Here is a 17677-nt window from a genome sequence, read left to right as displayed (position 1 = left end):
TAGAACCCACAGCCTTTTGCATCAAATGCAAATATTCAATCTGTTATGCTATTAACAATGCAAGCAGACCCAGCATAAGCAGCACTAAACTTCTCCTGAAGCTTTCAGCTCTTTCTAAAATCTAGTCTACCCTCAACTGTATATCTCAAATTTGCAGCACAAGAAATCTGGAAAAAAAGTTGCTAGAATAAAATGTTCTGTTACCGCCATACATTTCACTGCCTAGTCTTGAACTCAGGACCCTGTGCACTATGGTCAGGGCATTGAGAGCAACATACTACTAAGCCAAATAATTTGTTTCTTGAAAGATAGGAAGACTAGAACTTAAATGGCTATTATTTAGTGAATTCAGTTATCACCATAGCTCTCAACCTCTTAGCACAAAGCACCTGGACAAAGCCAATCATGGGGGAATACAGTCCTAAAAATAGGGACAAATTTCAAATATTGATCTTAAGAACTTAGAAAATTGCTAGAATAAAAGGTTTTGTGTTACCATGTATTTTCTCAAGAATATGAAGTCTGAAATTCAAATGCCTGTCATTATTTAGTGAATTCAATCTTCACTGATTACAAAAATCCAGAAAAATATAGATTTTATGAGGAACAGAACAGAACAAAAATATGAGACAAAAATCTGTACAGTTTTCACAAGTGGTGGTGGGTAGGCAATTCAGGCTCTTGCTACCTTTACCCATGGTACAGGGTTTGAGCTTGAGTAATTCTGTAACTCTAGCCACAAGGTATATTTAACTGGGGCATCACACACACACACACACACACACACACACACACACACACACACATCTATCAATATATATATATATATATATATATATATATATATATATATATATATATATATATCAACCCAAAGGGTAAAAGTGTCACACAGTCAAACTGTTTAGTGAAACAAATTACAAGAAAGACCCAGCAAAGCTAGAGTCTGAAATGTGCAGTACCCTAAACATCCTGGTGTACAGAGACATTAGATATATACCATTATTGCAGCCACATGGCTTCTGGATGCCTATGACATCTTTATTTTTTTATGTCTTTACTGGTATATATGCCAACCTCCACTAGCTGTGGATATGCAATGTTTCTCTCTTTTTTTTTTTTGAGCTTGTCAATAGAACATAAGTGGATTATTTGACCATACTTTAGAAACTTATACCTTAAAAACAAGTCTGATTTCTGTAAGATTAAGATGACTGCAAAATAACCTAAGTAACATCCAGGCCAAAGGGTAAAACCCAGTCAAGCAGAGTCTTCAAAATGTAATACCTCAAACTTCCTGTGTAGAGGATGCAGGAGGGATATATGCAGCTGATCCTTTAAGGACATACTAGTGTTTCAGATACTTTGTTTCTGAATGCCCATAGCATTTTACTTTTTTAAGTTTTTACTGGTGCACTCAGGCCAAAGAAGACAATAAGCCTATATAGTATGCACTTAAAATACTTTTATATCGCTAGATTCCTCAGTCACTAACTTCCCCTTTACCTTTTCACTACTTATCCAATTGTCTTTTGAATAATTCTGTGGATTCCCTTTACAATTCCTTCTCCACTAAGAAGCACTGTTAGTGATCCAGATGACCCTTCACATTGCCATTTCATGATCTTGTGGATAAATATTATGCCCTGCTTGTCTGATTTCAGCATCAAGTCGGAACAGCTCTAGCACCTTTAATCTTTGGTTATGTTTCTTTCCCTGTAGATAGTTGTGGTGGCATTTAGATGGATTCTTTTCAACAGCCTGGTATCCCTTGTGTTGTGTGGCCCACAGAACTACAGACAGAATTCAGATTCTGGTCTTACCACTGTAAGATTAGTGAATTAGTTTCATGAAGAAAGCTATATCAGCATAATCCCTCTAGGTAAGCATTTGTTTTATGTTCTTACCTGGAGGTGGAGCTGGGGGAAGAACTCAAAGAAGTAAAACATTTCTTCATGTCTGGCTGGACATCACACCACTGCTCTAACCCAAGTCTGACTGCTGCTGCTGCCTGGTGCCCTGCAGCACTACTGACTGAAGTCTGTAATGAATGGGTCAACTCAGCTATCACCGTGACTGTAAGTAACTTAAGTTGTAAAATCAGACTTCACTTCTCTTCTAATTAAAAACAATAAAAAAAAACACTGTTGGGTCTGTTGCTGGCTTGCTGCTTTCTCTTGGTTCCACTCTGCTATAGCCTGTGTTAGGAATTGTCGGATTTGCTGCTGCACCTATCCTGAAACTGAAATCCGTCCAAGATGCACATTGCTGCTGCCCAAACATAAACATTTAGACAGTCACATCCCTCGAGTCCTCAGCCGAATTGCAACTGGCTGGCAGGCAACTCGTAATGCTGACATCATCGCACACATGATGACATCAGCTGAAGATCGCCATGGTGGAAAAAATGTTTTAAAAGGCTTGGAATTAATTGGGAATAAAGGGGGCCAATAGGAAATTTGTGGCCTCCTCATTATTTGGACCTCAAAATCGTTAAATGCCAAGGAATACAACATGGTTGAGAGGTATAGTATGAAACTATAAGCCTTTGAAGCTTGACTCTGCTATGTATAATGCTGCCAAGCTTGCAATGAAAGTTAGTACAGGTCAAACAGAACAATGGGAATAGGGAGGCAGTTACACATCAGGGCTAAGAGTGAAACACAAGTGCCTAGCAATAGAATGGACTAAGTTCAAACGTTTAAAAAAATATGGTTATGTTTTAGGTTTAAATAATGTTAAAAAATGGAACATGCTCCTGCCCACTTATATCCTTTAAATGGAAAAAGCCAATGCCATCACACTTGGTGAGTGTGATTATTCAAAAGGGGAGGTGGTAGGTCAAGAATCAAGAGTACTGCTGCTGTTAATGAAAATGGAACAGTGGTGAGATGATTTCCTTTGACTGTACCGACATTGTGATGAGACACAGATGCCTGCTGACATTTGTAGGACTGCTAATGTAGCAACAGGTCATAGGCAGCTTGCTTGGCATCCTCCTCTAACTCTGAAGTGCCCAGGTTTGTTATCTTTATTGTAATGACTGCATTTTAGTCCAAATTTTCCCCATCTGACCTCTCTCCTTCTATTCCATTCAAACAAAAAGAGATGTGCAAGGATTCATAGTCAAGTGGCACACAGTGAAGTAATAATCAGCAGCTTTGCAAAGGGTGTAGGGATTCAGCATTATAGTTGATTTAAATCCCATATCAAGCACACAAGGGAGAGTGCCAAATAAAGAAAGATGATGTGATGATGTAAGGTATTGCCATCTGTGCCAGGGAAAATAAGGCAGTGCATATGTACCATATACCAGCATAGTTAGCTGGAGTTTTGTAAATAACTTTGCGTCATTGAAAATGTATCAACAGTGTTATTATAACTGATTAAATGTATATCTTTACATAGAGAATTCTGAAAGGAAAGAGTAGAAGTTTTTGAAATTGTTCTATAGCTTACAGATACTGCAATAGATCTTAGCAAAGCTCTGAATGCGTATTGTACCAGAGTCAGGTGATTAAATGTGATGTCATTTTATAACCAACACTTTGAGGTTAGAACTCAAACAACAGTTTGTTTTCTTTTGTTTTCTTTAGAACCTGATACAAAATATCTCTGTCAGTTATCACAGTTAGTAGAGTTTAATTCATCATTTAGAGGCTTATCACCTTGCCTTGTGGAAGTAAGCATCTAAGCATCCGATCTGGCTTTGCTGTATTAATTAAGTTAGCTAGGAACAGTTATTCTTTAGACAGTCAGGAAATACAGTGAAATTAATTATTGTTTTTCTGCATTTGTTTGAATCTGTCCAACTGTGTTATTTTTATTTATTCTGAGATCAAAACTTTGGTGTTTATTTTATTTATTATTAAAAGTTTTTAGACCTGTCATTTTGCCTGGTCTTTTAGAGAATACTTTTAACATTTTGAGAGTACTTGTGCTTATTTTAGTGACACCTTGGCTACTTCAAAAAGCCTTCCTTCTACCATTTATATTAATATTGTTTTACTCAGTATAATTGGATATCCTTGTAAGAGCCTCAGAGTGGTTGACTGGTGGCAGCATTGTTACCTTATAGTCTGGGCAGAAGGGGTACAGCCAGTAAATATGTACCAGCTTGTAGCTCTTAAATTTTGTTTCTGTTTTGACAGCACAGTATAACAGCATAAAGAAGACCTACTGTTTTATTTGGCAGGGCTGCTCTATATTGAATTTCCTTGCTAGACATTGCTACTGGATCGACCAGTTCTATCTGAATCTGACAGAGTAAAAGCTACTAATTTCTAAATTTTCATTTGTACTTACGCTAGTTATTGACAGTAACTATATCTGACTGCAACCTAGAGCAAGGCATCTGAGTCTAGTAACTCCTAGAAACAATCATTGTATGTGAGCCAGCCTACAAACTCTTTGAAGTTTATTTTTCATGGCATCCAAAACAGTCTCTCTTTCTTATACTGGTTTTCAGTTGAACCTTATAGAACATCGTGTATGCCATCTGAGCCAATCTGCAATAATATTGTTGTTAGCATTTACCGTGCTATTCTAGATTATACTGTGTGTAAGTCTAATACTTGTTAAGACCTTGTTATGTTGTTATTATATGAAATCTTAAACCAAAAAACAAACCGTGGAACTGTAAAAACATCAAAAAAAAACCAAAAACAAACACAGATACCCACTAGTTTCAGGTACAATTTTTATTGAAAAAATTAGCACTTTTGTCCACTTGTTTACTGCACACTTCTTTTAGATTAAGACAGTTCTCCCATCACCAACTTTTAAATCTTAAGGATAGTACACAGCACTGCTGTGTAGTGGTTGGATCACTACATTACATGTGCTGTAGTAACTATTGTAATGTAAACATTGTACATGACAATATTCCCTCGAAAATCACTAAAATACATCATAAATTACATAAGAAGAAGTCTACAGTAAACAAGTGGATGAAAGTGCTCATTCTTTTTTCAGTAAAAATCTTACCTGGAGCTAGTGGGAATCTGCATTTTTTTGTTTTTGATAGTACGGAATCTGTATTGCTCTCTTCTACTGTAACCTAATACAGAGCCAGATTCTAGTTATCTACCACTTTTAGATGATACTTTCTTTGATTTATACTACTTTATCTATCACGATATTGCAATTATACTGAATCTGTATGGTGTTCTAAGCTATAGCTGTGTGCTTCTCTCAGACTGGATTGCATTCCATACGTTCATCCCTGAACATTCGAGCAGTTGTTGCCTCAAACTTAGATCATGTTTGCTTCGACTAATGCATCTTCAGCACAGCAGGATGTGCATGTGTGTGTGTATATATCTGGAACAGAAAGAGGATGGGGATTTGAAAAGGTGAGGACATGGAAAATTAGACCAGGAACTTTGATGAGAAGGTTAGATGGTGTAGATGTCTCAGAAAAGGGAGTGTCTCTGTGAAAAGGAAAATGCAAGCTAGGGAGGGAGGAATTATTTCAGCAGAAAAGAGTGAAAGGATTGAAAATGGGAGATCGGGGAGTGAAGAAAAAGTAGAAACTGATTTGGTGAGGTGAACAAAAACATCAACAGAAAAACAGTTCAGCGAATGTAGGAAATGGGGAAGCTGTGAAAGAGGAAGTGATTAAGGAAACACTAGTAGGCAAAAGGAGGTCAGCCAGAGCACGGAATATGGGTACTGATTAAGGGGACTGCATAAAAAGATTGATTCTTAGATGTAGACATGGAGAAAAAGGTCAATGAAATCATGCTTGCTAACTGAAATCTTAGAAATTATAATACCCTCCAACATTCAGAGGGAGAAATACGTGTTGTAAAGATTGGAAAAATAGATCTGAACAGGGAATACGGAATATTCCTGGTATACACTGACCTACTAAATAATGTGGTCAGGAGGGTGGATACTACTATATACTATGTAATAGTTTTTTTATTAATTCAATTTGTAAATCTTTATATACCATGATATATGCTGTCTATTAATAACTATATACCTTCTAGCATTTGTATAGCACAACCTTATTGCATCCAGTGAAAGTTTCCAATGGTAACTTTAAGTGTAAAACTGCTTTTAACAAGATGGCATTTGTAGAATTAGACAACGCATTGGGTATCTTTCAAACGCCTAGTCAACACTCATAAAATGAATGGTACTTTGGTATGTGCACAGGACCTTTTGCAGTTTTACGGTATTTTATTATAAGCAGAAAGCGTGCCGATAATAGGTGGTATTGAAGGCTTGCTGATTGTGTTCTATCAGCTTCGGCCCTGGATAAAACGTCTGTCTCATCAATTACTGTTGCACCTCAAAGAGAATTCTTAAAGTGTCTTTTTATAGAAGAGCTTTGTGTTTAGTCCTGAAACAGAATTTTTAATTATTTTTTTATCATTACTACAGACCTATATGCTTCATATCTCAATAATATCAAAGGCTATTTTTTTAATAATTAATGAGACAAAATTATTTGTATCATGCAATCAAGCAGCACATTTTTTTTTTCAGGAAAAGGCTGATCTGGGTGAGATCAATTTTTCTCTCTGCTACCTACCAACTGCTGGCAGGCTGACTGTAACAATAATAAAGGCAACTAATCTGAAGGCCATGGATCTCACTGGATTTTCAGGTATGTATTTTCAAAGGCTAGGACTCGTTATGTGGTGTCTAAAGAACATATGCCAGGAACTATGTATGCACACTGTTTGTTGCCCTAGGCAGTTTATTTACTTACCAATTGCTTCTATATAGCAGTTGAAATGCTGTGTACAAATACAAGAGCATTTTTTTTTGCTTAGAAAGTTCCTATTGTTTACAGATTTTTTCTTTTTTTACACCATGCAATTAATGTATACTTTCTATATAAAGATATGTGAATTGTCTGACTGAATCTTTTTCATTCCCAGTCCACAAATTCTCTCTTCAACTCCTGATTGTTCTAACTCATTGGAATATTTGATTACTTTTTATTTTTTTTTTGTTTGAAGAGACCATATACTTTATATTTTTTTCACCTCACCAGATCTTATCTGCTGTTTTTATGGCAGCATCAAAACAGAAATACACTGCATGCTCTTAGTGAGTTACAATTTCAAGCAAATGCTGAGTCCGGAAGAGGACACTGCATCTCTTCCTTTAGCATCCTTTTAATTGTTCTAACCTCTCACTGTACAACCCTCATCACCATGATAACTCTTGTTTGTTGAGTCATCTAATTTCAATTACTTTTATGATGGTCTCAGATATCATTAATAACTGATAACATCACATGCCTCAGCACCTCACTGATTTTACTCAATATGCAGCTATATTTGTTTGCCATCTACCAAACATACATTTATTCACCTAATGTTTTCTGCTGTACTTGTCCTCCTCACATATAATTGCTTTTGTCTTCCCCACATTTGCAATGGTTTTGATCATCCTTTCATGTGCAAGCATCAGTATCTTCACTCCTCTAAAATATTTAAATCCATAAAGCAAAGATAGCAAAAACTCTACCCTGCATTACATTTTGCTGTGCCTGCATCATCTTTGCTGCTTTTTGATCATGTTTCATGACTGACGTCATGTCAGAGCAGCCAAAAGCAGCAAGCACCACATGAGATGGCTGCTTTTGGTTGTTTTACAGTTTGCTTTTTGAGCCTTTGTACTAGCTTTCCATGGGGATGCATTGTGGTTTGTTGACTTCATGTCAGAACCACAAGGGCACAGACACTGATACTGCTGGTGGATTAGATGTACACTGCCCTGTTTTTGATTTCACTGACTTTAGTACTTCAAAATGAGGAAAACTCCACAGAAGCTGTTGTGGCACATGAACAGCCTATGACAAAAAGAGAAAGGAGACCCCACACTCTAGAAGAAGTATGAAGTGTTCTAAGGAACATTTAGTCATGGAAAGTGACAATCTCAGATGAATACGTGGTGGATATGATCAAACTCTAGGGTACAGTAAGGGACTGATGGCTTTTAAAACAACTTGCTATTGTATGCAGAGAAAAAGAGGGTTGAATTCCAGATTACTGGAAAAGAGACATCCCAGTGCCAGTGTACAAGAACAAAGGGGATGTTCACAGCTGTGAGTAGTACAGAGGTCACACTACATGAAAGGTTAGGAGAGGGTGATAGATAAATGAATGCCCAGGTGGGAGATGAGTAGTTCAGATTAAGATCAAGATGCCATGCAAATGATTCAGTGTTTCTAGTGAGACACACAACAGAAAATAAAGTTGGAGATATGAAAGATGTAGGACTGGGCATTCCTAAACTCAGAGAATGCATATGACAAAGTTCTAAAAACGATTATTTAAGTAGTCCCGTGATGGTTCAGTGTCCTGGAATCATTGGTAGAATTAGAGCAAGCTGTGTAGAAGGATCAAATGACACAAGTATGAACAGTGTTTGGTTCATCTCTGAGGTCACTACAGTTCATACTGTTGATGGAGTACATTAACAAGCAGGTCATGGGGACAAATCAACAAAGCTGCTGTATGCAAATATTGTGACACTAAAAGCATCAGGAGCTCCAGCAGCTGACAGGAAACTGTATGGGAAAACTAATGACAGGTGGGATAAAACTGAGTATAGACAAAAGACAGTGGTTATGGCACTAAGGTGGGGGGGGGGGATAAAAAGCTGGAAGTTGAGATAGAAGGGAAAATAGTGAAACAGGTTAGCAGCTTTAGTTAGCTCAGTAGCAGACTTCTCAACTGTCCCTATTTTGGAGAAGCGTCCCTATGTTTAGGCCTGATTTACCCCTGCACAGGATGTCCCTTTTTTGGAAGTATGTCCCCATTTTCAGGCTTGATTTGCCCCTTCATATAATGTCATGAGTCCCCCCACCACATGTGATGCTTTTAAGTCATCTAGTATACAGAAAACCACAATACTTGGCCAACATACTAATAGCATCAATAATTAAAACAAAAGACACAGACCTTATATCGCCATTTTTTCTGAAGTAAATATAAACGATCTTGTGAGGCAGAATTTTGCAATACAGTTAATTAATGTCTGCAGGTTTTATACTATCTCTTTAATAATATATTCCCAGCATTTTTGTCACTCTGTTTTTAAAGATATTTCTTAGTAAAATCCCACATTTATGCAGGAAGGTGTAAGACTTATATGCTATTTAATATTTAGATGTTATGATAATTATATAACAAGATTCTTAGCTGGATATACCAATGTTTCAAGGGCCTTTGTTCCTGTTTTCAAAGTCTATAGGTTTAGAGGTATGCTGTGACGTGGTTGAAGATAAGGAAAGTATAAACTAGAGTCAGATGTGCTGCAGCCAGCTAGCTCAAACTGTCAAGGGTAATACATACCAGATTTGCAAAGAAGCAGAAAAGGAATTTTAACAAAACAGCAGTGCAATACTTACTGTTTTATGGCACAGAAGCCCATGCAGTTTCATAGGTTCATAGGAGGTTACTAGGCTAATGACTTAAGGGCCCTTACAAGCCTAGCCAATATAACCTGATTTTACCCAATATATGGCCCTCAAGGGCAAGAGAATGGCATGGATTTGTGTCTGTGCATTGAGTATCTTGCAGATTGCCCCTGTCCATGAGGGACACAGTCACTACCCCAGGTGTGAATTTGCAGTTCCCCATTCATTGAGCCAAACTGCATTCAAAGAGGGCTGAGTAAGGACTCTGCTTAATGTGAATAGGAAGCCTGTTCCAAAGAAGCTGCAATTTCTGAAACACGTATCTGTCCCTCCAGTATGTTTTGTTTGAGTCGTTGACTAAGTTTAGATCCCTAGATCAGGTAACCCTCATGCTGTTTGACTTGATGTGTAACAGCTCCATCAGGGCTGGATTTGTGAGTACCTTGTAGGTCAGGTATAAGTCACTCCTTATTAATTGGTAGAAGAAAGAGTAAAGGGATATGGCTTTTAGTCTACCACATAGTTCATGTTGTTTACACCCTGTATTTTCTTTGTGAGGAACCTCTGAGGTCACTCCAGCTGCTGTAAGTGCTTAGGCAAGTACATGCCAAATGGTACAGTGTACTCAATTATTGGGCTAATGAGGATAAGTGCAGTGGGACTATAAATTCCTTGGATCTAGATGCCATACCTCTACTTATAAGCTGTGCTATGTAAAAGGACTTCCTCACCACTGTGGACACATGGCAGTCAACGTTCTGGCTACTATCTATCTGCGTACCTAGATTTCTCACCTCTATGTCCACTCTAAATGGCATGCTATTGATGTTGTAATTGTAGGGGTATTTGACTTCCCAAAGTGTATGATAATGTATTTCTTTCCTTGGTTCAGGCACAAATCATTTGTTCGATCTAGACCCTCCCAAAGAATATTTACATCGGCAGATTCAATGATTATCCCTAGTTTGTAGACATCAGCAAATTTTGTCATCCAGAGGCCTTCCACACTTGCCTTGACTTCAGAAAAGTATATTATAAACAGGAGTGGTCTCAGTACTGAGCCCTGTGGCACACCCAATAAGAGGTCTTTTGCTGGATCTGGATTCACCCACTTTAACCACATGTCCTGTCCTTCAGTCAATTGACTATCCTTATGGTGACATAGGGATTTATGTCCAGTTTTGTGAGTTTATTTATAATACCTGAGTCGGGAATTATATCGAATACTTTGGCTAGGCCGAGGTACCCAGTATATACTGTTTTACCCTCATCCATGACCTTAGTGACTTTTTCAAAGAAATTCACTAAGTTCCGTAGGCATAACCTGCCCTTGAGAAAGCCAAATTGGGTCGGATCCAGTGTTTGGAGGTCTCCTGTGACATTATTTATCAGGTCCATGATTATTCTTTCTATGGCCTTACATAAAAGACTAGTCAAACTTATGGGTCTGTAATTTTTCTGGTCAGTATATCATCCCCCTTTATGTAGAGAGATGACTGTTGCTGTTCTCCACTTTATCTGGTCAAAGCCAATCCAGAGGCTGTGGTTAAACAGAGATCCTAATGTAGTAAATACAGAGCAGCTGAGGAAGCTTGAAGTGACAAAGATGAAGAAACTGAAATGAGTAGTGGGATGTACTCTGAGGCACAGACTAAGAAATGAGGACATCCAATCAGAAGCCAAAGTGGAGAAGGTCAAGGAGACTAGATTATGATGGTTCAATCACATGTACAGCAAAGCACAAGATGATTTTGTGAAAAAAAGATTTGAAATATACAGGAAAAAGGCAAGTGGAGATGGATTGCATGAAAAAAGATTTGAGCTAGACAGGCATGTCTGTTAAGGAAAGTAGTTGAGTGGCGCTGAATTGAGAGTGGTAGCAACAGTTGACATTACATCCACATGACGCTAGTCTGGGAGAGACACTGGTTCTTTAGATCTTGCTTGGAATCTCTGGATCTGGTTATTTTTCAAAATATGTGGCTTTTTGAAAACTTTTTTTTTCTCCATCTATTTTGAAAATGACATTGATCACTATTTTTGTCAAGAAACCTTCCCTTGATGTTGACAACATGGGGGAAGAACGTTTGACATTTTTCTAATGTTCCATTTTTGTCAACCAACACTGAAATATCTGTATTCCTAATTTTCATTTCTTGACATGTTTTATCTATTTCAGTCTAGTTTTCAATCATGATACAGTGCTGATGCTGCTCTTGTTAGGTTAATTAGAAAATTATTCTTGGTGAATGAACAAATATTAAACTCTCTATTTATCATATTAGACTTTGCCAGTAGTTTTTGACACCACAGATAATGAAATACTTTTGGGGTGGTTTCAGAAATTTTGTGGTATTTCGAGCCGTGCACTCTAGTGTTTTGATTCTTACCATATGGAGCATTCCTGCAATAGTGATTGTTGAGATTAATTCCACAAAGAGTCACATTTTTGGACATGGAGCTCTGCAGGCTTCCATTCTGGCTTCCTTTTAACTTTGTATGTCCTGCCACTGAGGTTGTTCATGCAAAGAAGCGGTTTAAGGCATCATTGCTTTTCTGATAGCATTCAGTTGTGTCTTTCCTTTTATTTGTATGAGAAGTCTGATTCTACAATGTGCTAAAGTGTTTTGAGTCCACCCTTAGTTGGAAAAGAATTAGCCAGCCAAATGTCAGCCATACTACAACAGAGGGTTTACTGGTCCACATCAAAGTCAATCTTTTATTGACTGTTGCTAACTGCTCATATCTTCTTGGGAGATAAATACATTTTACAATGCAAGAGAAAACTGCAAAGCACATGTTTTTCACACTGATGTGCGAGCTATGGTTTTATGTATGCTGATTCTGGAATAGTGCCATTTTGTAGAAACTCCTCTGTATGCAATGCAACAATTTCAGAGTTAATATACATATGTTTGGGGTAAACACTTTTTATTGTTACAGAGTCTGTTTTTTACTATTTTCTTGCAAACCACAATTAAATGTTGTTGAGTCTGAGTGTCAAACACTTGTTGTGTCATCTTCAGTCATGCAAACTAGTTAGTGTTTACCTTGAAGGTAATATCACATGGAGAGAAGTCTTGATAATAAACAAAGAGGTTATCAAATCTTATTTCGCCTGTTTGACGAGTATTACCAAGATAGCTTTTTGCCAAATAAGGGCTTGTTGTGTATGCTCTTTAGATTACTGCAGTTTTCTCTGTCAGTCACAGACCTTCTTTACTTATTACATATTCAGCAAACCTCAGCTGCCCTCCCCTGTTAAAAATATACATAGATACATATGTACGTTCTAACTAAGATGGGAAAATCAAGAAGCAGAACAATATCAAAAGTCTGTATACTGCATAAATCAGTAATTTAATTCACGTAGGTACATGGAAATAAAGACATCTGCTCTGGGCAAGGGCACTAAATTCACTTCTTTAAAATATTGTTGTGCTTTGTTTGTATTGGTCATATAAAAAGTAAAATAGGTAGTTTCAGCATTATTTCTTTTACAGACTACCTCAACACAAAAACAAAAAAAATACTGTTATCTAAAAACAGGATGAAGCATACATGTAATTTCATTCTAGAACCAGGGATGTAGCTGATTACATCAGTGTGGTAGACTGTGAATTCCTCTATAACAAGTGCATTACCGTAACAAGTGAACTGATCTTATAGTGTGTAGGGCCTAGCCAAACCACTCGGGTGTTTCTGGTGGAAGTGGAGGAAGATGTTTCAGAATGTGTGTTTGTGTTTTACTGACATTTGCCTGTAAATGCCAACATTTACCAAGCCAAACCTTGGTCTTTATAGCTTTATAACTGTTTTTCATACCTCAGCAGACAGTGATTTTTCTATTTGTCTTGCACAAAATGGATGCAGTGCTAGTATATGTGCTGGCAACCAATGCGTGTGACAGATTGACTCTGGTTATTTATTTATTTATTTATTTTTATTTATTTTACGTTTGTTGACCGGGATAGTCCGACTGGATATATGTTCATTTTCAGCAGAGGCCTGGGGAGAAAAGCTCCAAGATAATAATACACATTGAACATTTAGCACATACTAGTCTCAAGCAGATTACAGTCATAAGCAATACCAGCATTTAGCACATATAGTACTAACTTATTATAAAACACTTTACAAAACATAACATTATCTTCAAAGTTATAAATACATAACATTACTCTCAAAAGTTGTGTTAAATATTTGCACCTCTCACATTTGGAAACATTTTGTGGTATTAGCTAAGGGTTGTCTGTAAGCATTTGATTGTTTGTACACTGCCCCAGAGTGCCTTGAGTAGAAAGCAGGCCTCAAATAGGGTGAAAGCAAACTAAAGAAGCATGTTTGACCTACAAACAACTGATGATATACAATTTGTAAAGCTATGGAATTTTGGTGACTGAGCTCTATGCAAAAGGAAGAGTAGGGGGAACTGGATGATATATAAAATGTTAACAGAAACTCCCACTGGGGTACACTTTGCAGTGTTATGGTATTTTGTTGAGCCTTGGATTACATAGAAGGGAGGGGAAGCTGTAGGATATACTAAGGGACAGCAAACGCAGTACAAAACAATATAGAAATAATGCAACACAACACAATACAGCGAAATACAATACCATATGATAAAGTGCAGTTCACACCTGCTCAGCAAAGTGCAGGTAAACAAGATACTCTATGATAAGGGTTGACAGACCAATCGGCATTGATGCTAGAGAACAATTATTCAAAAGACATTCAGTGCAATATAATATAAGCGTGTTCTGCAGGCATGGATACCACAGTACAATACTCTTATCCAGTGTTTAATGTAATACCAAATTATTAATAAATGACTGAACAGCAACTATCAGCCTAATATTCCAAAAACCCTTGCTAACAACATATTTCAAGTTTCCATGTACCAAAAACTCCATTCTTTTGGTGTAAGAGACATAGTCTGTTATCAGGTATATTTATACATATATATATCTATATATATATATATATATATATATATATATATTTATACATATATATATCTATATAGATTCACTTCATAACCTCAAAATACTGAAATATCGAATTTCAGTATCTCGAGACTATAAAACCAAATCCACAAAACACAGACACAAAAAAAATGCGAAATTCACAACACCGAAAAAACCGCACACACTATACCACACATACACCACAGCACCCACATCACAACATAAACAAACAAAACTACACACATACACAACTCACACACATAAGCAGGGGGCAAGCCCCCCTGCACCTCCCACACCCCCTACTTATATATACTAACTCCGAGATCGCACAAACACAAAACAAAAGCCAACTCACACACGCACATTCTCCGACCCCTCACACACACATCAAACACATCAGCACACTCACACACACTCTAACTCCCACTCAAAACCCTTAGAAAACACTTACCTGACATAACACCTACATCCACACACGGCACAGTGCACCATCAAAACACAATCCCGGACATTACGCAGTGTAAGGTCATAACTGCGAATTTGACATATATTCGAGTTCGCGATTATGACCTTTCACTATTAACATTCGGCTTTATAGTCTCGAGATACTGAAATTCGACATTTCAGTAACTCGAGGTTATAAAGTGTTTTATATATATATATATATATATATATATATATATATATATATATATATATATATATATATATATATATATATATATATATATAGATAGATAGATAGATATATGAATATATATATATATATATATATATATATATATATATATATATATATATATATATATATATATATATATATATATATATATATATATATATATATATATATATATATATATATATGGGTCTACCTTGTTTTATCGAAGTTTCAAAACTTTGAAACCCATATAGCGGAGACTATATGATCAAAGTTTTGAAACTTCAAACACTTTGAATCGAGATAGCTGTACAGCACAGAATTGGAGTTTTACCATTTTCCTCGCTGTAGTGCAATCTCAGAGTTGTTATATTTAAGTAGCAGGGGGTGTACAGGGTGCAGCGGGCCTTGCTTCCCTGCAAAAACATAAAGGTGAAGTTTTTTGATTAGGTTTAGTTTTTTTGTTGTAGTTTCAAAATTTCAAAGCTTCGATCATATGGTCTTGGCCATATGGGTTTCGAAGTTTTGAAATTTCAATAAAACAACATAGACCCCAGATAGATAGATAGATAGATAGATAGATAGATACATAGATAGATAGATAGGTAAAGTAGACTCCCATTGCCACTAGATTCCAAAAGAATTGCACTTGTTGTAACTGACTTACACTGTGTGTACACACTGAAGGAAGTCACTTACATTTCGTGTTTGCCATACAAAACTATACTTACCAAGTCTTTTGTAATCAAGGCAGGTAATATACTATACTAGCTATTGTTTAATGTCTCTGTAAAGTGCTTTGCTCAGAGTCATACAGTAATCAAATGGAAACTATAGTAACCAGTTTTTAACTGAGTGCACAATACCTTTTCAGGGGGGGGGGGGAGAATACCAAATTCTGGTATAGCAGCTTGCTCAAAATATGACAGTAGTCATTCCGAGGCTGTAGGAATCAAACCAGAAGGGATGAAGCATCTAACAACAGCAGCAAATAATGCTAAACCTCTATGCCAAATTGCAAGACAGCAGCGCCTTTCCATGACACAAAATAGTAATGCAACTAAAATTCTATAGTGGAGATATACATATGATTGACTGCAGATCTTCTACAAAGATAGCAGCTATGGCAAATTTCCAAATCATTAGCTATCAGAATGCCTTTGAGTGTGACATCTCTACTGTGAGAGTACAGTTTCAGTGTTACTTCATATTTAATTGGTGCTTTCCCTTTTCCAGATGTTTGTGTAATCCTGGAGTTAGCACACATGAGTAAAGTGGCACAGGGGTGTATTTCATATTTAATTAGTGTTTTCCATTTTCCTGATGTTTGTGTGATCCTGGAGTTAGCACACATGAGTAATGTGGCACAAGGGTGTATTTCATATTTAATTGGTGTTTTCCCTTTTCCTGATGTTTGTGTGATCCTGGAGTTAGCACACACGAGTAACGTGGCACAGGGGTCTATTTCATATTTAATCAGTGTTTTCCCTTTTCTTGATGTTTGTGTGATCCTGGAGTTAACACACATGAGTAATGTAGCACAGGGGTGTATTTCATATTTAATCAGTGTTTTCCCTTTTCCTGATGTTTGTGTGATCCTGAAGTTAGCACACATGAGTAATGCGGCACAGGGGTGCATTTCATATTTAATCAGTGTTTTCCCTTTTCCTAATGTTTGTGTGATCCTGCAGTTAGCACACATGAGTAATGTGGCACAGGGGTGTATTTCATATTTAATCAGTGTTTTCCCTTTTCCTGATGTTTGTGTGATGTTTGTGTGATCCTGGAGTTAGCACACATGAGTAATGTGGCACAGGAGTGTATTTCATATTTAATCGCTGCTTTCCCTTTTCCTGATGTATGTGTGATCCTGGAGTTAGCACACATGAGTAACATGGTACAGGGGTGTATTTCATATTTAATCAGTGTTTTCCCTTTTCCTGATGTATGTGTGATCCTGAAGTTAGCACACATGAGTAAGATGGTACAGGGGTGTATTTCATATTTAATCGGTGTTTTCCCTTTTCCTGATGTTTGTGTGATCCTGAAGTTAGTATACATGGGTAACATGGTACAGGGGTGTATTTCATATTTAATCGGTGTTTTCACTTTTCCTGATGTATGTGTGATCCTGAAGTTAGCACACATGGGTAACATGGTACAGGGGTGTATTTCATATTTAATCGGTGTTTTCCCTTTTCCTGATGTATGTGTGATCCTGGAGTTAGCACACATGAGTAACATGGTACAGGGGTGTATTTCATATTTAATTGGTGTTTTCCCTTTTCCTGATGTTTGTGTGATCCTGGAGTTAGCACACATGGGTAACATGGTACAGGGGTGTATTTCATATTTAATCTGTGTTTTCCCTTTTCCTGATGTTTATGTGATCCTGAAGTTAGCACACATGAGTAATGTGGCACAGGGGTGTATTTCATATTTAATTGGTGTTTTCCCTTTTCCTGATGTTTGTGTGATCCTGGAGTTAGCACACATGGGTAACATCGTACAGGGGTACTTACTCTAACTCTATTCCTACTCATGTCCCTATTCCCAACTCCATGCATTAGGGTACTAAGAGCACTCTACCTAACAGTAATACTATACAGACAAATTACATCTGATAGTATTGTTTTTTTTATTATTATTTCCATTCTG

General features: G+C 37.0%; 1 protein-coding gene across 3 annotated transcripts in view; it reads left to right on the top strand.

Moving 5' to 3' along the window:
- SYT3 (synaptotagmin 3) overlaps positions 1 to 17677 on the top strand; it is a 1759115-nt gene that overhangs the window by 1555889 nt on the left and 185549 nt on the right. For all 3 annotated transcript variants that reach the window (XM_044059772.1, XM_044059773.1, XM_044059774.1), the window contains exon 4: positions 6499 to 6619. In XM_044059772.1, coding sequence (XP_043915707.1) covers positions 6499 to 6619 — 121 coding nt within the window. The remainder of the gene's footprint in view (positions 1 to 6498; positions 6620 to 17677) is intronic.

Source organism: Protopterus annectens, chromosome 17.part0 (genome assembly GCF_019279795.1).
Source record: "Protopterus annectens isolate FY-2018-M chromosome 17.part0, PAN1.0, whole genome shotgun sequence".
Lineage (NCBI taxonomy): Eukaryota > Metazoa > Chordata > Ceratodontiformes > Protopteridae > Protopterus > Protopterus annectens.
This window is presented reverse-complemented; position numbering and strand designations above follow the sequence as displayed.